Here is a 25,425-nt window from a genome sequence, read left to right as displayed (position 1 = left end):
CTGCATCCCATTTACAGAGTATAGTTGAACATTCACATCAGTCCCTGCTGCAGTGGAGTTTACAATCTATATTCCCTACCACATGTACACGTGCACAGACATTCTAGGGTTAATTTTGTTGGAAGCCAATTGACCTACCAGTACATTTTTGGATTGTGGGAGGAAACCGGAGTACCCGGAGTAAACCCACGCAAGTAAGGGGAGAATATACAAACACCGCACAGTTAGGGCCATGGTGGATATTGAACCCATGACCTTAGCGCTGTGAGGCAGTAATGCCAACCATTACACCATCCGTGATGTCTAATTCCTAGTATACGCAAGTATACCTGGCTAATAAAGCTGATTCTGATTCAAAAGGCCATGGTCTTGAAGATGGTTTGATTTTTCAAAATATTCTGGTAATTTCAGACCATAAACTCTTTAGCTCTAGTTATCACTTCTAATAGTGGCTTGCGGCTACTGTATGTTAAATTACGGTAAATATGGTACTGAAACATAAAGCGCAAATATAATACTGTACTAGGCCTCTGATATAGGGTAGACATTAATATCTTGCAGCTGTGTGAGATTTACTTGCCAAACTTAACAAAAACAACGTTTAAAGCCCTGAGAGGGATTTAGTAAAAAAACAAATATGCTTGTTTGTATTTAAAGCTACAATCTTACACAATAACAGAAAAGACAGAAATATCTAAATATAGCCACTCACAGGTGATTAAATTGATTAGAGAAATGGTCTAATACATAATGATATTTAAGGATCCTTGTGGAAGGTGTAAAACTTCAAATACAGTATCTTTAATTGAATTGTAAACAAGTCAGATATACTGTATGGAATTATTTCATATGGATAGATAGGGATCTAGACATGCACATAGTTGCCTACCTTCCTGCATTCTGCAGGAGACTACCTGAAATAAGAGCAATCTCCCTGTCTCCCTCATTAGTCTAGCAATCTCCCTCATTTGACCTAACCCACATTACACTGTTACATTTTTGGGGGGGGAAAGAGAAACAAGGAATGAGAGATAGATACATTTACATTACAGTATAGTATATCTTACTAACTGCTTTGGGGCTCATCTACATTTGGATATAAGTAATTTTAAAATATTCCTCTCAGATGTATCAGTACACACCCACGCTTCTAGGTGCCACGTTCACAATCTCTTTTCACAATCTCTCCATATATGGAACTAGGCATGCCCTTTGGGTGAAGCATGACATGCCCCCTCAATGGGGTGCTGTGCCGAATTCTACTACCAACTATAATCTACCTGAAACTAGTTTTCAAAAGTAGGCAAGTATGGACATGCATTAGGTTAATAGGTCGACCACTATTGGTCAACATGCATTAGGTTGACATGGGCAATAGGTCGACCCAAGCAAAAGGTAGACATGAGTGTGCACGCCTGTGAGTTACTTAAATTCCAGAGGTTCCTGCAGTTGATATAATGCCTGCAGCTGGTAGCAGGGGGGGAACTCCTAACTGATCCCCACCACGGAACACTGCCGGCACCAAGCAGAAAGCGGTATCATCCCAAAAAAATGGCATGGTCCCACGAAAATCTGGACAGTTGGGGGGTATGCATTTATTTTATTTTTTTATTCCTGCATACAGTATTGAACAATAAATGCAGTGCTGCTAACGAAAAATGACCTTCACAAAATGTCCACCCCCTTAAAGCAGACCGTTTTTGAGGATGCTAGAGGAGGCGACGGTCTCCAATTGCATCCTTAAAAACAGTCTGCTGTAGGGGGCAGCCATTTTGTGAACGTCATCTTTCGTTAGCATCAGGAGTCAGAAGGAGCGCTGGGACCCAGGCAAGTAGCCTGCGGTCCCGGCCACAGACTCAAAGGCGGTGGCAGCAAGCAAGGCAGGTTGGAGTGTTTTTTGTTTTTTATTTTACTGGGTGGGGGCGCCGAAATTTTCCAGCAAGGGGGGGGGGGCTCAGTTTTTGTTGTTACGCCACTGAGTAGCTTCTAGATAACTACTGTAATTCCCTTCATGTGATAACTTATTTTGTTATGTATTTATATTTTCTTTATTGTTCACATGCAGTTTTACATGGATTGGGATAAATACCTTTTAATTAGAGTGATGTTACTTGCATACCTCGTGCCCAATTTGTATTAACGTGGATATGCACGCTCCTGATACCCGCAGTATCCAATTTGAAATAAAGTGTTTTCAGAGCTGAAAATCTTGGGGTGTATAAAAAAATATACACAAATATAGTTCTGTAGTTTCACGGCGCCACTAGATCACATGCGATTTACTATCCATTTCATTACCCCACTATCCACTAGGGCGTGGAGTTGATTTTATATAGTGTGGCGAGCGGACATGGAATGTATTCCACGGAATTGCATGCAAATGTCATGCGATATCGTGAGTCGCTGTGAAACAACACAAGTAATGTCATCCATGTCCCCTCGCGGGGCTCGCTGCGCTCGCCACGCTTCGGGCTCGGCCGCTCGCTGTGCTCGCCACACTATATAGGATCAAGTGGATAGTTGGGTAATGAAATGGATATCGCATGTCAAATCGCATGCGATCTAGTGGCGCCGTGAAACTACACAAGTACCAAAATATATAATATATTATCTGGGGCTCTCTGGAGGTCTCCTGTGCTCCCAGTGGTCTCCCCTCCATTTACCACTGGGGAGGGTGCTGCTGGGAGTCCCGGGGCTGCTCTTCGGCTCCGGGATTGTGGGGACATGCAAAAGTTGCTTGTAGTTTCCAGTGGCTAGCTCTAGGGGAGATTACACTACCCGGTTGCTGAAGACAACATTTCAGTAGGTGAGTAATTGCTGACTAATAAGCTTAATTTGTAAACTTCCAATTGCTTAATTAGTCCTCAGGGGGGTTGGGTGCCTTCAGGGTCCCAGAGCAAGTCACACTGATTTTTACTAAAGATAACAATTTTAGGGGAAATTCAACTTGCTCTAAAGGTGCATGAAAATGTTGTGGTGTAAAGAAGACGTTTCCTGCCAGCATCAGAGATCCATGCGCTGTTCCCTAAGATGCAGCATTCTATCATCTATGAGACCATTGGCTATCTGAGTAAGCTTGACGTTTACTCACATTGGTCTTTGTAGCTCCATTGCCCAAGGCCAGTATGTGCCAGAAGACGTAGACCCTGACATCTTCACCCCGAGAAAATAAAGACAACTTGTACTGCCCCAAAATGGCACCTTATGGGACACAGTGCGATGATGCAAGACACCCCACTATCTGAGATGTATGCATATCTTCGGTTTTCCATCTCTGAATTAGGTCCCTAGCTTCTATTAGCCTTCTTTGTTTGTACTGATTTAAAATGTATTATTGAAAATGGGTGCTATTGTATGTGTCATGTTTAATTCTGGTTGGATTTAGAGCTCTCAACCACAAGAACCATACTCTGTCTCAACAAAATGGGGATCGTACTTTGCAGACTTCATTATGAGCACAAAGAGTACACAGGAAACACAGACTGTCACCTGGTGTTGCACCAGTATTCGGAATTACAGTACAATAACAATCCCAAGCATCACGGCAATTGTAGGTGAGTAGTGGAGTTTTCAATGTAAGTTTTTCATTTCCGCACCCACCAACAAAGTGAAATATCCAATTTCAGCACAGTCGATTATCAAGTCAATGTTAGTAAAACCCTAAAACACAAAATTCACTATGAAATGCCTCGCCGCTTAGGCACTCCCCTATCTCACCTTGGGACAGATGTATGAACTAGCGATAAGTACATAACGTTAGTTAACTGGGGGGAATACCTTTTTTCGGGGCATATGTATTATAGCGGCGCATAGCGCGCTGCTATAATACTTTATGCTTGGCCATATTACTGAGGCCAAGCAGGAAAGGACATCGAGAAGATGTATGAACATCTTGTCTGCCATTGCGGGGGAGCGCAACCTCCTCCTTCCGGTGATGTCCCCCTCCTGATGAGCTATTTTGGCTGCGCGGCTGGCTCACTGGGCAAGGGCGAGATCTCGCTATTATCATGAGATCTCGAGCGCAGCCCGGAGCCAGCAGTAGGCATTGCAGTATGCCTAGGTGGCTGGTCATTTTAAAGGGGCAGATGGATTATTGCACCGCTATAATACTTCCTGCTTTGCCTCATTAACGAAGTGAAGTGACACCCACAAGATGTATTAACATGTCTGCTGAAGCGGGGGAGTGCAAACTCCTTCCTCCGGGGATGTCCACTTGAGGAGACAGTGCATCAGTTCACACTGACACACTGTCTCCCCCCCCCCCTGGCCAGCTGGACTGAGCATGCATGAGATCTCGCTACTCACACCAGATCTCCAGCACAGCCCAGATCCAGCAGCAGGGACAACGCTGTCCCTGCTGTTGAGATAGGGCTTTGCCACCCTGCTGCTAGCAAAGCAGATAGTGGCAGCAGATAGGGTGCTGCTGACCGTTAATACATTAACCCTGCATATTGGCCTGCTATGTGCCCCTGTCATTTAGCGCACCCCGGCTCCTTCATACATGGGGGATAAGCGATATCAGTGCACATAACGTGTGCTGTTACCCCTTCTCCCCCATAATGACACTTCATACATCTGCCCCAAAAAACGTTATTCCCCCCCAGTTAACTAGTGTTAAGTGCAGATATGCACTTAATGCTAGTTTATACATCTGCCCCACTAACGAGTATAGCTCGTCAGGGCTGTTCCCTGCAATCCCCCCAGCAATTAGCAGCGAGGGTGATGTATGACCAGCATCCTAGGCATACATCGTCCGTTAATGGCCCCGGCTGCTTCGCCAGCTCAGGGTAGCGTTCCAGGCTGCGCTCGAGATCTTGTGATAATAGCGAGACATCACGAATGCTCCCGTGAGCTGGCCAGGCAGGCAGAGACAGCGCATCAGTGTGAACTGATGCGCTGTCTCCAGGAGGAGGACATCGCCGGAGGGGGGCATTTGCACATCCCCGCTTCGGCAGACAAGATGCTAATACATCATGTCGATGTCCCTTCCTGCTTTGCCTCGTTAATGATAATGCGCACAAACCAAGTACCTTTTCAAAGTTGCCCGCAGTGAGAATTATTGTCTAATTTGTTGACAGAAGGGACCGTTTGGGGCGGTCTGTGATCACATACGCAGAAAACATGGTGCCATGTATTCTAATAGTTGATTATCAAAGAATCTGCGATATCTCAATCCATTTCCAGGCAGTTACAGCATGCTAAATATTCAGTAGCATCAGTAGGGGGCACGTAGTTGACACCAAAGAGCTGACTCCTCCTCAGTCACTGTAATATTACGCGATAGACCAACAATATAAAGGTCGCCCACTATTGGTCGACAGGCCAAATGTAGACAAAACCAAAAAGGTCGACGTGGACAATATGAGTTTTTCATATTTTTCCAAAAACCAACTTTTTCATGCTTTACCATCCCAGTGGGCATAGAGGGAGAATATAATAGTGGGGCAGATGTATTAAGCCTGGCAAAGAGATAAACTGGAGTTAAATTGCAAGGAGATAACGCACCAGCCAATCAACTCCCAACTGCCATATTTCAAACACAGCCGATTGGCTGATGCGTTATCTCCTTCCACATTAACTCCAGTTTATCTCTTTGCCAGGCTTAATACATCTGGCCCAGTGTGCCAAGTGCAGCATGCCTGAAGTCCAGGTAGATATTTCTTGGCATAGACACCAACAAAACTAATGTTGACCTTTCCCATGTCAATATTTTGCTTGTGTCGCCCTTTTGGCCATGTTGACCTTTTTCATGTGTCGACCTTTGGCTTGTCAATCAATAGTGGTCTGTCTACCTAATTACTGTCTACCTAATTACTGTCAACAAAAGATCCAATCCCACAATCAGCACTTCGCTCCTGTCACAGTGAAGGAGCCAGCACTGCATAGCGACTGGTCTCTGGAGGCAGCCCAGATCTCCAGGACACCCAGAGTGACCGTAAAGCCATGCCCCTTTGTGCCAATGCATGCTGAAGAACTGGCCCTTCCACAATGGGTGCCCACTAAATTAAGGACAGCACTGACCATATGTTCGTATATCTGCTGCGTAAAGGATTGCTAATTCTAAACAGCATACATTTCTGAATTAGGACTTCTATGAAGTACAAGTACGGCATTTGACACCATCAGTGATGTTGCTGAGATAGCAGATATTAGTTACTATTCAGATCTATACTCATCCATGAGAGCTAGGGAATTTTATGTTTGTAGAAGCATGATGATATAATAGTTTGCTTTTTTTAAATTTATTTTAGATTTGCCTCTGGATTACAAATTTACCAGATTCTCGAGCAATAATTCAGACACTGATGGCTTCTATCCACAGCCACCGGCAATCCTGCGGTCTCAGAAAAAGGAGGGTGCAGCAGCGTAAACACTGCTATTGGTAATGGGAGGAGCCTCGTGACTATAAAATGGCTGTAACTGTTTTCGGTCGATAACAAATGTGATTGAATATGCCTTTTCAAATTAAGATACTTTCTTAATAATTGACATTTTAGTTGGTAATCTATACCAAAATAATTTGTAACAGCATTTTGTATACAGTTTTAAGCAGATTGGTGACCCTCAGTTTGTATAATTCGAAGCTTTGAAGAACAGAGTTTTTATGAGCAGTACTCTTTCTACCATTATTTAAAGTATAGTGATAGTAATCCAAGGTATTCCCATTTGTGTTTTCAAAACCGAAATGGTAAGTTTGGATAGTACTGTATTACTGCCAGCTGTGCGTGCCAGGAATTGTTGTGACAGGTAGATTAGCAATAACTAGATTGCTGCAGGTGAGTAAATATCCTTTTCAATAATCAGTTTAACTCTTGAAGGCTTTTCTATAAGGTAACCAGTATAAAGCAACACAGGCTGCAGACATTTTGTAAAATTGTCAGAAAACAACATATACTGTTTATTAATCAATGTACTGTGATGTTCAAATAAATATACAGTAAATATTGGGAATGTCTAACACTTTCTTTTATAGATACAGTAGAACTTGTAGAGTGAAGTAAACGCACTACTATTACATTAGAACTTATTATAGGGACACATTACTTTTTGGCTGTAGATACTATAGTACTACGTATTTAATGTTTTCCCTATGTTATGCAACACAGATTTTTTGGGGGGGGGTTTGCCAAAATGGAATTTCCCAAATAATTATGATGAAATGTTGTTCTTTATATGAATATATATTTGACAGGATTTCATCACAGAAAGTGTTATGTTTTTCTTCCACCCTAAAATAGGAAATGTAAAAATAATGACAAGTAGAATAAACTGGAAAAATAATCTTTGGAGATAATTTACAATTAAGTCACGGTGTTTTCACTTAATAGATCATTTAAAATGACAGTTTTGCACTTCAAATTGCCAAAGTCCTGCTGCGAAACATTACATGATAACTACTCAACCATATTATATATAAATTAAAGAGAAAATATGTCTGTTACTGTCAAGTTTGTTTTTGCCGTTATCTAGAATGTCATCGTTCCGCAGTGGGTAGTCTAGAACTAATACTCAACAAGTACATTGAAGGAGTCTACAATCCTACAATTATTTAACTGTTCACCAGGCAGCTGCGAGATTTGAGAAAGGGAAAGGATCATGGAATCTTATATTTTGGATTAGTGGAGAAGCCATCCATTTCATAGTCACTATCCCTCAGCAATCAGTCTGTCTGTACACACACAGTATATTTAGCAAGTTCTCCAGGAAAAGATGAACGTAGAATTGTTCACATAAGTTGGGCTGTAGGTCTACTACAGTTCTGCAGTTGAATTCCGGGTTCAACACCTTATCTACCTGCTACATTCCTACAATAATGTTATTAGGTGTAACATAAACATCTCCAATGTTGGCATTACTTAAAATTATCCAGTAACACACTTAAATAGAGGAAGAGTTCCACTAGCTTCCTCTGAACATTTTGGATCTACAGCCAGTCTAAGCTTTTGATAATGTCTTATATAAATAAGTTGAAGAGTGTGTGTGACTGTCACATTGCAGAGACACAGTGGCACTCAGAGCCTCCAAATTCGGTAGCGAGGTACCTCTGGACCCGGTGGTGTGAACCTCAAAGCTGTTTTGGGGAAATTTCACCAAAGCTGTGTACACACCAGGGCGATAGGGGCTGAAATCGCTGGAAATATGGTCGCAGGCGACCATATTGCCAGTGATGGGAGTGTGCCCCGGCGATAAATCGCCGGGTGCGCGCTCCTGTTTTCAGCCCCGTTCTAATCGCTGGTCGCAGGAGCTTGCTCCTGCGACCAGCTGATTACCTCTGCGGCACCGCCCGGCAGAGGTTCCCTTTCATCAGCGACCATCTCTGGTCGCTGATGAAAAGGAGAAACTGAGCAATATATTGCTCAGCCATATATTGCTAGTGGGTGCTCTATCTTCCATTCAACATGTAGGACCTGGAGCAGTAACTTCTGCTAATTACTTCTTTACTGCACAGGTGGTGGGAGGGTGAACACTAACATGTGGAGCGGGCACTGAATGAATGAAGGGTCCCTTGTAAATGACTTCCAGGGAGGTAGGGGGTGTTTTATACACAGGGGAGGGTTGGATAATGGAGTGGGCTTAATATTCGTCATTTTCCGGTGGAAGTGCAGGTTGTTTGACTGCAGATATCGCCATTATCTGGAAATAGATTTCTTAGCCTTCAATAGTATAAAAACCTAGAGTCCCAACTTTCAGAAGGTGCTGGGAACTTGGGGATCAGAGATCAGGAGCCAGAGCAATCCATTGACAAAAATATAAAACTGTACACCAGACGTTTGGAGCTGGAGCAGGAACCGGCTGCTGGAAGGCTGATATCTCTGGTTTTGGGCATGATAGAGACAAGCTGCTAGTGTCGTCAGAAAGGGGAGAGTCCCAGCTTTTGGAATATACTATTAGAAAAACTCTAAGTCAGAGAGAACCTGAGAAATATGACTGGGAATTGCAATTAACAGGTCGGATGTGGACTGCTGCTTTGAAGTTGAATATATCCAGTTCCCCAGGGCCGATTTTCAAAATTCTGGTATCCCTGGAAAAAGGGGATCCTCAGCTATCAGCGTAGGTCCCTTATACACCAGGGACCCCTGGGCAAGTGCCCATTAAGCCCATACGAAAAGACAGCCCTGATACTTACACATTCTGACATTATGGTGGAGGTTTTAACAAATTACAATATTGGGCCTTTGGCACAGAATAAGACGAAATATTACAGCAATTTTGGAAATTTCAAAATATAATGAAGAAGAATAGGTACTTGTGAGTTATCTGGGCGTCCGATTTTGGTACTAGATCGCATACGATATCGCATGCGATATCGCATGCGATTTGCGATTTGCATGCGATTTAGCATGCGATTTGCATAAGATTTGCTATTAATTTCATTACCCCACTATCCCCAAAGTGTGTCTATCAACGTGAACCCGAAGCGTGGCGAGCGCAGCGAGCCCGCGAGGGGCGGCGGTACGCGTCCTCCGACCTTTTCATGCCCTACTATCCACTAGGGCGTGGAGTGAGAATAGAATAGTGTGGCGAGCGCAGCGAGCCACCGAGCCCGAAGCGTGGCGAGCGCAGCGAGCCCCGCGAGGGGACGCGGACACCTTCACAGATATCCGCGTGCCCTTGCGGGCTTCACAGGTGTCCGCGTCCCCTCGCGGGGCTCGCTGCGCTCGCCACGCTTCGGGCTCGGTGGCTCGCTGCGCTCGCCACACTATTCTATTCTCACTCCACGCCCTAGTGGATAGTAGGGCATGAAAAGGTCGGAGGACGCGTACCGCCGCCCCTCGCGGGCTCGCTGCGCTCGCCACGCTTCGGGTTCACGGTGATAGACACACTTTGGGGATAGTGGGGTAATGAAATGAATAGCAAATCTTATGCAAATTGCCAAAGTCCTGCTGCGAAACATTACATGATAACTACTCAACCATATTATATATAAATTAAAGAGAAAATATGTCTGTTACTGTCAAGTTTGTTTTTGCCGTTATCTAGAATGTCATCGTTCCGCAGTGGGTAGTCTAGAACTAATACTCAACAAGTACATTGAAGGAGTCTACAATCCTACAATTATTTAACTGTTCACCAGGCAGCTGCGAGATTTGAGAAAGGGAAAGGATCATGGAATCTTATATTTTGGATTAGTGGAGAAGCCATCCATTTCATAGTCACTATCCCTCAGCAATCAGTCTGTCTGTACACACACAGTATATTTAGCAAGTTCTCCAGGAAAAGATGAACGTAGAATTGTTCACATAAGTTGGGCTGTAGGTCTACTACAGTTCTGCAGTTGAATTCCGGGTTCAACACCTTATCTACCTGCTACATTCCTACAATAATGTTATTAGGTGTAACATAAACATCTCCAATGTTGGCATTACTTAAAATTATCCAGTAACACACTTAAATAGAGGAAGAGTTCCACTAGCTTCCTCTGAACATTTTGGATCTACAGCCAGTCTAAGCTTTTGATAATGTCTTATATAAATAAGTTGAAGAGTGTGTGTGACTGTCACATTGCAGAGACACAGTGGCACTCAGAGCCTCCAAATTCGGTAGCGAGGTACCTCTGGACCCGGTGGTGTGAACCTCAAAGCTGTTTTGGGGAAATTTCACCAAAGCTGTGTACACACCAGGGCGATAGGGGCTGAAATCGCTGGAAATATGGTCGCAGGCGACCATATTGCCAGTGATGGGAGTGTGCCCCGGCGATAAATCGCCGGGTGCGCGCTCCTGTTTTCAGCCCCGTTCTAATCGCTGGTCGCAGGAGCTTGCTCCTGCGACCAGCTGATTACCTCTGCGGCACCGCCCGGCAGAGGTTCCCTTTCATCAGCGACCATCTCTGGTCGCTGATGAAAAGGAGAAACTGAGCAATATATTGCTCAGCCATATATTGCTAGTGGGTGCTCTATCTTCCATTCAACATGTAGGACCTGGAGCAGTAACTTCTGCTAATTACTTCTTTACTGCACAGGTGGTGGGAGGGTGAACACTAACATGTGGAGCGGGCACTGAATGAATGAAGGGTCCCTTGTAAATGACTTCCAGGGAGGTAGGGGGTGTTTTATACACAGGGGAGGGTTGGATAATGGAGTGGGCTTAATATTCGTCATTTTCCGGTGGAAGTGCAGGTTGTTTGACTGCAGATATCGCCATTATCTGGAAATAGATTTCTTAGCCTTCAATAGTATAAAAACCTAGAGTCCCAACTTTCAGAAGGTGCTGGGAACTTGGGGATCAGAGATCAGGAGCCAGAGCAATCCATTGACAAAAATATAAAACTGTACACCAGACGTTTGGAGCTGGAGCAGTAACCGGCTGCTGGAAGGCTGATATCTCTGGTTTTGGGCATGATAGAGACAAGCTGCTAGTGTCGTCAGAAAGGGGAGAGTCCCAGCTTTTGGAATATACTATTAGAAAAACTCTAAGTCAGAGAGAACCTGAGAAATATGACTGGGAATTGCAATTAACAGGTCGGATGTGGACTGCTGCTTTGAAGTTGAATATATCCAGTTCCCCAGGGCCGATTTTCAAAATTCTGGTATCCCTGGAAAAAGGGGATCCTCAGCTATCAGCGTAGGTCCCTTATACACCAGGGACCCCTGGGCAAGTGCCCATTAAGCCCATACGAAAAGACAGCCCTGATACTTACACATTCTGACATTATGGTGGAGGTTTTAACAAATTACAATATTGGGCCTTTGGCACAGAATAAGACGAAATATTACAGCAATTTTGGAAATTTCAAAATATAATGAAGAAGAATAGGTACTTGTGAGTTATCTGGGCGTCCGATTTTGGTACTAGATCGCATACGATATCGCATGCGATATCGCATGCGATTTGCGATTTGCATGCGATTTAGCATGCGATTTGCATAAGATTTGCTATTAATTTCATTACCCCACTATCCCCAAAGTGTGTCTATCAACGTGAACCCGAAGCGTGGCGAGCGCAGCGAGCCCGCGAGGGGCGGCGGTACGCGTCCTCCGACCTTTTCATGCCCTACTATCCACTAGGGCGTGGAGTGAGAATAGAATAGTGTGGCGAGCGCAGCGAGCCACCGAGCCCGAAGCGTGGCGAGCGCAGCGAGCCCCGCGAGGGGACGCGGACACCTTCACAGATATCCGCGTGCCCTTGCGGGCTTCACAGGTGTCCGCGTCCCCTCGCGGGGCTCGCTGCGCTCGCCACGCTTCGGGCTCGGTGGCTCGCTGCGCTCGCCACACTATTCTATTCTCACTCCACGCCCTAGTGGATAGTAGGGCATGAAAAGGTCGGAGGACGCGTACCGCCGCCGCTCGCCACGCTTCGGGTTCACGGTGATAGACACACTTTGGGGATAGTGGGGTAATGAAATGAATAGCAAATCTTATGCAAATCGCATGCTAAATCGCATGCAAATCGTAAATCGCATGCGATATCGCATGCGATATCGCATGCGATATCGTATGCGATATCGAATGCAAATCGCATGCAAATCGTAAGTACCCAAATCGGACGCCCAGATAACTCACAAGTACCGAAGAATAACACTTTTTCTCCAAACTTTTAAAGCTAAGGGGGATATTCAATTCCGTCCGTTTTTTGGGGTAGCCGAAGAAAGAACTTCAGTATTCAACTGCATTTTTTCTGATGCGGTCTCATTTTTGTTGAAACTGCGTTGGTGAAAAATTACAAAAAATTTTTTGAAAACGGACACAATTTAATTAAATACATGAGGATTGGTGAGTTATTTGCCGATTCTTGTGTTTTTCCACCGTACCAATTTTTTGGTCTAGTCATAAAATTGTCACTTTAAATGAATAGGTCGAAATTTGGCCTAAACACATTGAAAAGTGCAGATTTTTTTGACTAGTGAAAAAACTACACTTAATTGAATACCCCCCTAAGTAAAAATATCACTAGTTAGCCAAACAAAAATAGACTTGGCTATGTTCTGCCAATCTATAAGAGTGGAAAAACACACAACATTTGTTTGGTATTTGGTAATTCAGAGATTTTTGTTACATATATTTGCAAAGATATGGCAAAAGCTTCGGCTGCTTCAAGGCGTCTTGATACAGAAGGTTCTTACACTACATAATAACAATATCCACTCTAGGCCAGATAATATCACATACAAATATATCTAAACTGAGAGCCAGCTTACCCGGAGTCACTACTAGATCCTTCTTGTGGCACTACAGGGACCAGCACTCATCCTGTAGTGCCCATAGAGAAACTTTTCTGTTAACAAATACCAACATTACAGAAACTGTGCCTTTTATTGTCTTTATATGTCTTTATGAATAGAGAGATATATACAAGTTTATTTGGGAATTTGTGCAATATGCATGCAATATGGGCACTGTGGATGAGAGAGGCCCATTGGCTTCATTCAGATGTGGTTAGAGGAGATATCACTCATGCTTACATGCTCACAAGCACTGACCAGTCTCTGCTTCTGTGACCTTCCTCAGGGTAGTTCCATCTTGCTGGCACCTTCTTCTGTTTGGGCTATATTGCCTGCCATCTTTTCAGTGCCTGTCCAAATAATCTAGGGAGATGTGTATCTCCATCAGTCCATTCTAAAGGACTTCTCTCCCTTTACTTGAGTGCCTTACATAAAACTCTCTCCTACAGCAGTGTCAGATCCTCGTGACAACCTGGCTACAACAATCTGCTATATTATTGTGTTTTTGCTATCTTCTATGGATACTATGGATCTTCTAGGTCTTCCTTTCAGTGCTCTGTTAGATCATCTATTGCCTCCTGATGATACTCCGCAAGTTCATCCAGTTTCTTCAAGTGCCTCTTTCGGATACTCTGCTGGAAGTAACGCCCATCCAGATAATGGGGGTTATGAAAATAGAGGCAATGGTAAAATGCATTTATGTATAGTTTAGATTATCTGTTTATTTTTTTAATACAATGTGTATTAAATGTATTATGGCGCCATTGTATATAGGAAAAGAACATAACTAGTGACATGCGGCAGCTGGTGAGTTCAGTTGAGGTTGGGACTTGGGAGGCAGAGGAGAGCTGGGTTGCTTACTTAAGGAGGAATACATTGTCAGGAGGAGACAGTCTGGTTATGGTAGTCAAGTGGTTTGGGGAGAAATTGAAAAACAGGGATACATTCCTGATGTGGAGGAATACCGCTGTGACAGGCAGACAGTTATTTCCTATCATTCTGCAATAGGAAACCATACTGTATCTACAGACACACAACACCCCATTTGCTAAATACATCACAAATGTAGACTTAGCCTCCAAATTGTAAAGGGACCTACATACAGGGAGATTTGCTGAGCATTTTGAGCAATGCTAGATCACTTAGAATGCTCAGCATGATTGCTCAGCACACAGCGTTGTGTACTGAGCGATCTGTCAGCAGAGAACACTGACCCTGACTGGTGATTAACTAGATTTTACCAGCATGCTGGATATTGATCGATGGACGATAGCGACGTGCGGAGCCATGAATCGCTATTGCCCCTACGAACAGAGAGATGTAGAAGCATTTTTGAAGTGATCTAGTTAAATTGCTTAGAAAATGCCCTGAAATCACCCCGTGTAGGCCCTATAAAAGATCTAACACTATGAAGCAAACAGATTGTGTACATAAATATTATATCCAATGTAGTCATGACTGTAAAACTCCAGAGGGAACTACAGTATAGTTGTCACCTTTTCTGAATATGGCCAGCTCCAGGCCCTACTATCTCCCTGTGCGATAGTTTTTGGAGTGCCCCCCGTCACACCTCCCATGACAAGGTGGGGTGTTATGTGTGTGTGCCATAGGCATGGTTTTGCCTGGCAAAGTGGATGTGGTCTAACAATAAGGGTGAGGCCTGAAAGGGAAAACCGTATCTGTGTGATTGGTAGAGGGTGATGCCTTGGACAGGCGGAGGATGATGGCAAAATATCTTTAAAAGAGATAAACACGAGGGTGATAAAGAGTGATAAACATCCAACCAATCAGCTAATTTTTTGAACACATGCTATAACATGACAGTTAACATTTATCATTCTTTATCACCCTCGCGTTTATCTTTTTAAGGCTTAATACATCTGCCCCACTGTGCTTACAGAAACTGTGTTGGCATATGACCAGTGGCGGAACTCCCGGAGGCAATGGAGTCATCTGCCGCCGGGCGTTAGCCTTACAGGGGGCACTGGCTCCATTGCCTCCCGATAGTCCAGGCCTGCATTAGATTAGAATATCTGCCTGGCGGTACCCTCTCCCCCTCCTCTGTCACCCGGCTGACTGCGCCTGTCGCTGTACTCACTACAGCAGAAAGTGACGAGGAGTCGGGTGGGAGAAGACGCAGGCAGGCAGCCAGTGCGGGACGGGTTAGAGGGAGCAGTGAGCACGCCCCCTGCCAGCCCATCCCCGTTTCCCAAAGGGCTGCTGCGGCAGTCTCCGCGCGCAAAAAGTGGGGTCCGGTCTCCGTCTCTCCATCCCCCAGCCCGCCAGTCCCCTCCCGGCAGACAGCAGTCACAGCGTCTGACTGCTGGTTACTGATTACAGCGCTTGTGCTCGTGGGTGTCACACAGCGCTGCTGCAGCACAGGCAGGGGTCAGCCAGCATGTTAGCTGCTGCCTGGCCTGCATATGGAGAAGTTCCTGGACCCCGGCGTCCGGCAGCAGTGAAACAGTGGGACAAGCCGTGCGGCGCCACTGCCTGTGAGTGACCACATTGTTACAGTGTGATGGGTATATATATATATATATATATATATATATATATATATATATATATATATATATATATAACGGGGACAAGATCAGCTTCTTTAAACTTTAAATCATGCATGGGGGGGGGGGGGGGCACCAACATGTCTTGCCTCCGGGCACTTGGTATTAACTTACGCCACTGCATATGACTTAACACGCAGCACATATGCTAGGCACCACCCACTGCGTTTTGTAAGCCTGACCTACCCATAGTGCTGCCTGGCCACACTGTGACTGCTGATCAAGTCGAATGTGCCTGAAACCAGCACTTTATCCGAACTTACTACTGTATAAGTAGTATGGAGCCCATACAGAAAATACCCCATTGTAGTCAAGGTGCATAATTGTTAACCTCTTAGGATGAGCCTACAACCACAAAACTTGCAAGTGCAAATAGATATTCACCTGTATTACCAGAACCCATTGGAGCTTTCAAACTGACAGTCACTAAGCTGAATATCAGAATTGTATACTAGGGATACAATATGAATAAATGAAATAAATTCTTAACTTATTTAAAGCATAAGTTCAGTAGTGGATAATAAAAGTTCAAAGAAGTGCACCATCAAGCATGGCCATGTGTATAGATTTTATGGAGATTTCTGAGAACAATAAACTTGAGTGTATAACACTTTATTGCTTTAAATGATTAGATCTTGGTGGGGAATATTTGGATGTACTCATACTGTACATCAAGTTTATCGACTGATTTTATAGGCATACTAGACGCACGTGTGTTGTTTTTAAAGTGTCTATATTGCAATTGGTTGCAAAGTATATTTATCTATGTTGTCTTGTATTATATGTTATGCTACTAGTTAGTAACCTACAGTAGATAAGTACTTCCCAACTCTGGTCCTCAAATACCCCTAACAGTACACATTTTCAGTAGTGACAGCTAGGGATACACAGTGCATAGGCTCGGTGACTTGGAAAACCTGAACCTTTAGGGGTACTTGAGGACCAAGGTTGAGAACCACTGACCTAGATTATTACCAGATTTCTGAAGAAGCTACAGCAAAATAAACCTTTTCATCTATTTTGCAAATGTACGTGTCAAGAGAACTAATGTCATAAGCATAGTCTCAAACCCTACATAATAAAAAGGTAATGTTGCTCCTCATCTCTAAGGGGGGGATTCAAGTGTTTGTTGGTCAGTGAGCAATTTAAAGTGTTGCTCCTTTTGGGCATGCACAGCCACCAGTGTTGACATTACTATTATATATTTGGAATGTGGGAGAAAATCAGAGTACCCTGAGGAAACCCACACAAGCACAGGGGGATATACAAACTCCACACAGTTAGCACCATGGTGGGAATCAAACCCATGACCTCAGTGCTGTCCATTAAACAGATTGTACTGCCCCAAATATTTCTATATAGTATATAGATATACTGTAGTAACAGCGGCGTAGCTACGTTTTGGGCGCCCCCCCGCCACTCAATCAAACCCCCCCAATCCCCCGCAGCCTTACCTTTCGTGCTGGTCCCGGCGGCTCCATTCTTCTGCTGAGGACCACCACAAAATGGCCGCCCCCATACAGCAGACAGTTTGAGAGAACTGTGTGCTATATGGGGGCGGCCATTTTGTGATGGTCCTCAGCAGAAGAACGGAGCCGCCGGGACCAGCGAAATAGGTAAGCCTGCGGGGGATTGGGGAGAGGTGTAACTATAGCACCGCAGCCCCCGGCGCCCCCATATGCACAGCGCCCCCCCCCCCCCCCCCGCGGTGGCGGGGGCTGCGGTGCTATAGTTACGCCACTGTGTAGTAAAGAGCTGTGTGGTGAAAAACTAGCGCTTAGCCCTGTTTGCCCAAAACACTATCTAGATCTACTTAATAGTAGGAAATTGATATATACCAAGATACACACGGAAGAAAAATCAAAATACAGATTGTCTAGAATGAATCTCCCATCTGTACAGGGTTCAAGCAGCGTGAAAGGGAATTGCCAGTACCTAATGTGGAAACAAAGAAATAGAGGTGTATATACACACGCTAGAAACAATGTATGTAAAAAAATATTTAAGAATTTATTAAGCACATATATCATGTTGTGAAACCCAGTCGTGGAGGGGATCGTACCCTGATGTTGAGATGGTGTGGGATCAAGATGGATATACAAATTGGACACAATTGCCCCACGAGGGGTGAATGAAAAGAACTAGTTTTCTTGTTTCTTATGAGAGAGTACACCGTATGCTGATTGATGCAGTGTGATGGCCATAGGTTCCGGTCCTACCTCTCTATTAGATTAGATAATCATTTTTGTGTTAGTTTATTATGATTACTTTGATGATTTATGTATATATGTTGTTTTGTCTTTTTGTGGTGGTTTTAATGCACTGTGGTGACGTGATCACTACAACACTTTTTTGTATATAGTATGTGATGAATAATGCCGTATAGTCCGATCACAGCCTGCGCTCCTTTAAGTAATGTCTTATGAAGGCATAAAGTACCATATACTCTAAATTGTTTACTAAGATTGTATAGCTCTATGTATACAAGTGTCAGTTTCCCATTGTCGTCACAGGTTACCATGACAACGACCACACTTTTGTGAGCAGTATCTGCGGCACTATTGATAAAGATGAATTTCTGGCAAGTGGAACGCATTGGTTCAACACTTCCGGCCAGTGAGACGCACGGACATATTGGATCCGGTGTCCGGATGCGGAAATAGAGTTGTATACACGTGGAACTAATGGAAGTTTCCCCACACCGGACTTAAGTTAACTGATTGATTAGAGGTATTACTTAAGGGGGCGCCTCAGGCACCCCTGACCCTTGGTTCTGTATGGATGCTGGCTGATAAGTATCTTGACAAAGGCCGTAAACCGGTCGAAACGTCGACATGGACTGAGGTCCCCTTCACAGTGGGGATGTATCAATAAATCTTCTTTGGCTATTATAATTCGGAGAGTGCCCTGATTGGACCCTGAGTGGCCCGTCGTACTATATATATATATATATATATATATATATAGAGAGAGAGAGAGAACAGCAGGTAATCAGCACGCCAGAATGAGAAAACCCAATTGCCGCGGTGCCTTCCAATGGAAGATATATAGCAGACAAACACTCAGCACACAAAACGGCGATGAGATGAATCAGGCAGCACTCCACGGGCTTGTGCAATAATTAATGTTGTATTAGTGCATAAAACACTTTGTGCACTAATACAACTTTAATTATTGCACAAGCCCGTGGAGTGTCACCTGATTCATCTCATCGCCATTTTGTGATGACCGTTTTGCACACCTTGAAAACGGGGCGTTTGTAGCGCCGAAACGTCGGAGCCTTTTGCACAATAAAACCATTTAAGCACTAAGACCGGAGGAGTGTCACTACTTGCTTTGCACCGAGCCATACATCTCTTTTCCTGGGAGGCACCCACTACAGCTGAAATTGATGAACGGAGTGCCGGGCTGACACATCAGCTATATATATATATATATATATATATATATATATATATATATATATATATATATCCATGTAGAGGGGACAGCACTCTCCTTGCATACAGCCATCAGCCAGTGTGCCACAAAACCAGAAAGTCCCGAGTAGTCAGGTGCTTCCAGAGAATAGCCATAAAAAGTGGGTGCACTCACCGGTCCTTTTAGTTTGCAGGTCATTTATTACATACCACAGACGATTATTCAATAAGTGACGTTTCGGTGTAAGCATAGACCTTTGTCAAGACCCCCTTTCTCCTGCCTCCACCAGTGCACAACCAACAATGACAATAAGGTGAAAACTGTGCTATTATATACAAATCAATATCCGATACACCATGGAGGAAGACTCATGCACAGCAATAAGAATGGAGACTGTTTCAAAGAGTATAATTCATATACAATTTATTTTTATACATAAAAATACTAATAAATTAGGCGGCCACCTATTAATGAAAAATACAGAATAATAACAAACAGTATATATGTGTACACTTTAAGAGCAATATTTATAAAACATATAAAATATATATGGAAAACGTGATATTCAATGATTTATATAGCTTTCAATTTTTTGCCTGCAAAAATGGTTTAGTCTCACTAATAATAACGGTGAATGTTTGCCAAATTAGTATCCGTAATAATGCCGAGCCGCGGCACAAAAGTTGTTTAGCGAGTAAGTTGACCACTTTAGAAAGTTGGATATTTGGTAATGAATAAGTCAGGGCACGGTATGCACATACTTCACCTGTGCTGCCGTGTGATGGAGTCCTACACGGTGTATCAGTGGAGTGTCCCGCCTGGAGGAGACTGATGGAATGTGCCGTCTGAAGGGGACCGATGGGAGGTCCTTAATGGTAAGTGCGGCTTAGCGTATCTCTCACTTACGCTGCCGGTGATGGCGGTCCTGTACTGCGGCACCGTGTCTGTCACCCACGTGTGCCTGCTCCTATCAGCGTTCTCCACGAGGCTCCAGGTGGCGGTGGAAGGTGAGCTTTGGAAGTGTGACAGTCCATGCAGATACATGACGATATTATGGCAGTCAATGGCAAACGTCCAAAAGGGTCTCTGGCAAATAAGTGTTGAACCAGGTAGCTGGATGACCTCTAACACGTTTTGCCCTCCAAAAGGGCTGTTTCAAAAAAAACCTTCAGTGAGTATGCTCTGGTCACAGGTTCTGGGCGGGATGTGTTAAAATACAAAATAATCGTGTTGCGGTGACAGAGGCCCTCCGCGATACCTGGAATGTGGTGTGCGGGGGGTCTCCGTCACCTCCCAGCTGGCTCCTGCATCCCTCACGCCGGGGACAGCTAAGCAAGCTGTCCCCGGCGCCTCCTCCTCCCCCCTGCAGCCGGAAGGACGTCCGGCTGCGTCACTAGGGGGAGGAGGGGTTTACCTTCCAGGGTCCAGGAGGACCCTTCAGGAAGGTAAGCGAGAGGGGGGGTCGGCGAGGCGGCGGTTTTGCGTCGGCGGGCAGGCGAAAAGAAGCCCATAGGCTTCTATAGGGTATCGCCACCGAAAGCTGGCGATACCCTACACTGTGGTATCATTTTTGATACATTGGAAAATGCTGTAAAACCAGGGTTGGATCCAACAGGGGTCGAACCCAGGTCCAGTGTGAATTACACATCGCTGCTTCCCCAGACCGATTGGAGTAGTCTTCTCCTTCATAACCTTATACTGGTACTGCTATTAAAGAGAAACCTTATCCACCAACTTAACAGACTACAAATGTATTAGCAGCATAATCAAGAGGAAGGCCATCTGCCACCCAGCCAGTGGGTTTATCCACAGAAAACATATCAATAGGTGTTATATTGTTACAAGGACTTGCTTACCACCCAATAGGAATTAACGCCTCTTGAAAAAGACTGCCTTATTAAATCCCTTATGATCCGTTAACCCCTGATGAAGACCTATTAAGGGACAAAACGCGTTGTTTCTTCTGCTGTTATCAAGCGTTTGAATTGTCTTAATGAATACCATAAAGATCTGTATGAATTGTTGCCACTGTCTAGATTAAGAGACTTTTTTAATACATTTTTTTAATTATTTGGACTCTTATTCTGTATACTAGAGTAAATTGTATTAAGGCTGGATTGATCAAATTGTGAAGATCATCACTTGGGGCGCCAACTCACGACTGTTCTACATATATTTTATATATATATATATATATATATATATATATATATATATATATATATATTACGGAACCCAGACCAAGCACCCTCTTATGCAGGGGTGGGCAATAAGCTGCCCTCCAGCTGTTGATGAACTACACATCCAAGCATGCCTTGCCTTCATTGTGGTAATTGCTCATGCTGAAACTGATGCAAGGCATGCTGGGATGTGTAGTTCACCAACAGCTGGAGGGTCGCTTATTTCCCAGCTCTGCTCTAATGGTTCGTGTAAGTGCGCACACACTGACACCATGAAGACCTATTAAGGGACAAAACGCGTTGTTTCTTCTGCTGTTATCAAGCGTTTGAATTGTCTTAATGAATACCATAAAGATCTGTATGAATTGTTGCCACTGTCTAGATTAAGAGACTTTTTTAATACATTTTTTTAATTATTTGGACTCTTATTCTGTATACTAGAGTAAATTGTATTAAGGCTGGATTGATCAAATTGTGAAGATCATCACTTGGGGCGCCAACTCACGACTGTTCTACATATATTTTATATATATATATATATATATATATATATATATATATATATATATATATATATATATATATATATATATATATATATATATATATATTACGGAACCCAGACCAAGCACCCTCTTATGCAGGGGTGGGCAATAAGCTGCCCTCCAGCTGTTGATGAACTACACATCCAAGCATGCCTTGCCTTCATTGTGGTAATTGCTCATGCTGAAACTGATGCAAGGCATGCTGGGATGTGTAGTTCACCAACAGCTGGAGGGTCGCTTATTTCCCAGCTCTGCTCTAATGGTTCGTGTAAGTGCGCACACACTGACACCAGTGCGGTGATCAGTATGTTTTTAGCACAATATGGGTGGTGGCCACAAAAAATAATAATAAATCGTGTGTTTGTGACTGACTGTATGTCACTTGAGACACTGCTAATTTTTAGGTGAAGAGACTTATATGGGGTTCAGATGGACCCTAGTATCGATCAGTGTTGGTGGTGTTTCCCATGTGTCAACACAGGTGTCGACCGACACTCAAGATAAATACAACATGAGTTACTGAGACCTCTATTGTATGGGCTAGAATTGCCCTTAATACGAGGGAGCCTCAATGTTGAATTCTATATATCGGTCTACTGTGGTGGGTAGACTCTAACGGTTGACATAGATAACAGCCAATGTCATAGATATTACAATTGGTCTAATAGGTATTAACAGCTATTAGACCAATTGTAATATCTATGACATTGGCTGTTATCTATGTCAACCGTTAGAGTCTACCCACCACAGTAGACCGATATATAGAATTCAACATTGAGGCTCCCTCGTATTAAGGGCAATTCTAGCCCATACAATAGAGGTCTCAGTAACTCATGTTGTATTTATCTTGAGTGTCGGTCGACACCTGTGTTGACACATGGGAAACACCACCAACACTGATCGATACTAGGGTCCATCTGAACCCCATATAAGTCTCTTCACCTAAAAATTAGCAGTGTCTCAAGTGACATACAGTCAGTCACAAACACAAGATTTATTATTATTTTTTTGTGGCCACCACCCATATTGTGCTAAAAACATACTGATCACCGCACTGGTGTCAGTGTGTGCGCACTTACACGAAGGGGTTTTGAGCCATACAGACACAAATTCATTGTATTTACATGTCATTATTAATAAGAGTGTCGGCTTACTATACCTGTGGGGATACCTATACCTACCTTTAGTCAACACGGATGTGGAGTCAGAGAGCCGCCGTTTTTTAAACACATTCACATATATGTTGTTTTGTTTGTGTGTTTTTATATTTCGCCTTATTAACAGATGCTAATAAAAGTTAAATTTTATTAGTTGAGTCCATTCAGGTGCACCACACCAGGACATACTTTTCTCTCTCTTGCTAGCAATCCTCTAAGAGCACTACCATGTAATTATGTATACTATAGTATTGTGGTGTTGGATACACTGATAGAAACAAAAAGTAACTATTAAAGCTAGATATGGATGAAAAACATTTGCCTACCCTCCTGCATTCTACAGGAGACTCCCTGAAATAACACCAATCTCCCTCTCTCCCTCATTAGTCTAGCAATCTCCCTCATTTCACCTAGCCCACATTACACTGTTACGTTTTTAAGAAAAAAAGTGTAGTAGCTCTTACTAATTGCTTTGGGGCTCATCTACATTTGTACTGTATATAAGTCATTTTAAAAGATTCCTTTTAGATGTAGGAGTACAATCCCACGCTTTGTACTCTTTAGATATATAGAAATAGACACGCCCCCTCAACGGGACGTTTTGCTAAATTCTACTACCAACTATAATCTCCCTGAAACTAGTTTTCAAAAGTAAGCAAGTACGCTGTGAAAATCTGGTGCTGTGAAAATCTGGTGCTGTGAAATTCCTTTTAGCCAATCACCAGGACTAACAGTGCAGCTTTTGTTCTAACATTCATTTATCATTTTCTGGCATCATATCAAAAGTACATAACATAAAAATATATTACCTTTAAACGTTATTTCTAAATAGTACTTTACTTTAGAACAGTGTGAATAATGCAAGATTACTTTTCTAAAATAGAAATATTGCCACACTTATTAGGCAATAACTAATAGTATTGTTATGACATGGCTTTTATTTTCAGTGTGGCTCCTTTTTCTACAGAGACTACGCAAGAAGAAACGAAACATCTGGAATCAGTTCCACACGGCCTCGTACAATTTCCGGCAATGGAAGTTTCACTTTACAAAAAGTATTCTAGTAAATCCCACCCTACTACAAGTTGAGGAATATCCAGTTACGTTCCCTATCTGGAAAAGTATCTTGACCTTGAAATGTGTGAAGCATTAGCGTTGGTTCCGGGTTAGATGTAATAATCCTTTAGATTTCCTTGAGGCTTAAAAGTAAATAGTGTTTTGAAAAATACTCATTTAATTTTTTGATACAAGACTGCATCAGTCCAAACATAAACCATGACACTGCAATGCTTACCTATAATTCTAAATCTTACATCATCTTTAAATATTTATTAAAATACAATTTGACTTTACGTTTGCTGTATATGGGGCGAGATTTAATAGGGTTAGATTTTTAGTCACTGTTGTAAATCGCATGTCTAAAAATCGCAATTTTTTTGTGGAAATCACAAATGTAATAGGTTTCGAATATTGAGACAAAGGGGGATATGCTAGTTCACTCTTTCTGACAAAATCCTTCTTAGATGGACAAAACCATGTGGGGCAGATGTTACTTGTGCAGAGAGAATTAGATTTGGGTGGGGTTTTACTTCAAAGTGAGATCTATATTGCAGTGTAAAAATAAAGCAGTCAGTATTTACCCTGCACAGAAACAAAATAACTCACCCAAATCTAATTCTCTCTGCACATTTTACATCTGCCCCTCTGCAGTGCACATGGTTTTGTCCATCTAAGAAGGATTTTGTCAGAAAGAGTGAACTAGAATAAGGCCCAAAGTCAGATATCACATTCAATTTAGTGTGCAATTTTTAGTAAGGAAAAATGCAATTTTTTGTAACAAAAATATTTGATTTTTAAACGTGCGGGATGACATTTAATGAGATGCGAAAATGTGATTTTGTGCGATTTTTAGTAAAAAAACGGCCGAAATTGCACGTTTTTCCAACTTCGCATATTTATTGAGATGCGGAAAACGGAAAAACGCGTTTTTTGCCGCAAAATCGCATATTCTGAAGGTGGGATTTTTAGTAATGCTAGAACTCGTATCCAGATGTTTTCCCATTGAAAAGTATACAAATCACATATTTAATGAGATGCGAATTCGGTAAAATGTGTCTGAAAATCGCCACACATGCAGACCAGGTTCTGACAGGCAAATTAGCCAGAACCCTGCACAGATCATTGAGATCTGTGCATGGTCCTGTCTTAAAAAATGTATAAAATGTACTTATTTTTTTTTTTTTTTAAATGGCGTGCGGTCCCCCCTCCTGAACAAAACCAGCCCTGGGCTCGTTGAGCCTGCCTGACCTAGTTCCAACAATACGGGGGACAAAAAGCGTAGGGGTCCCCCGTATTTCTGAAACCAGCCCCGGACTCTTGGACCGGTCCTGGTTCCAA

At 43.2% G+C, this 25,425-nt stretch overlaps 1 protein-coding gene across 4 annotated transcripts in view; it reads left to right on the top strand.

Moving 5' to 3' along the window:
• Positions 1-24,195, top strand: part of NT5DC1 (5'-nucleotidase domain containing 1) — a 273,425-nt gene extending 249,230 nt beyond the window's left edge. For 3 of the 4 annotated variants that reach the window (XM_083176861.1, XM_083176862.1, XM_083176859.1), the window contains 2 exons: positions 3,386-3,554; positions 6,252-6,947. In XM_083176861.1, the coding sequence (XP_083032987.1) occupies positions 3,386-3,554; positions 6,252-6,370 (288 nt within the window). In that variant the 3' untranslated portion in view covers positions 6,371-6,947. Of the gene's footprint in view, positions 1-3,385; positions 3,555-6,251; positions 6,948-23,995 lie in introns of those variants that run through there. The other variant, XM_083176860.1, reaches the window with a different exon arrangement.
• The last annotated feature ends 1,230 nt before the right edge of the window (positions 24,196-25,425 follow it).

Source organism: Crinia signifera, chromosome 3 (assembly GCF_055691185.1).
Source record: "Crinia signifera chromosome 3, ASM5569118v1, whole genome shotgun sequence".
In the NCBI taxonomy this organism is placed as follows: Eukaryota; Metazoa; Chordata; class Amphibia; order Anura; family Myobatrachidae; genus Crinia; species Crinia signifera.
Note: the sequence above shows the minus strand (reverse complement) of the source record. Positions and strands in the feature narration are given on the sequence as shown.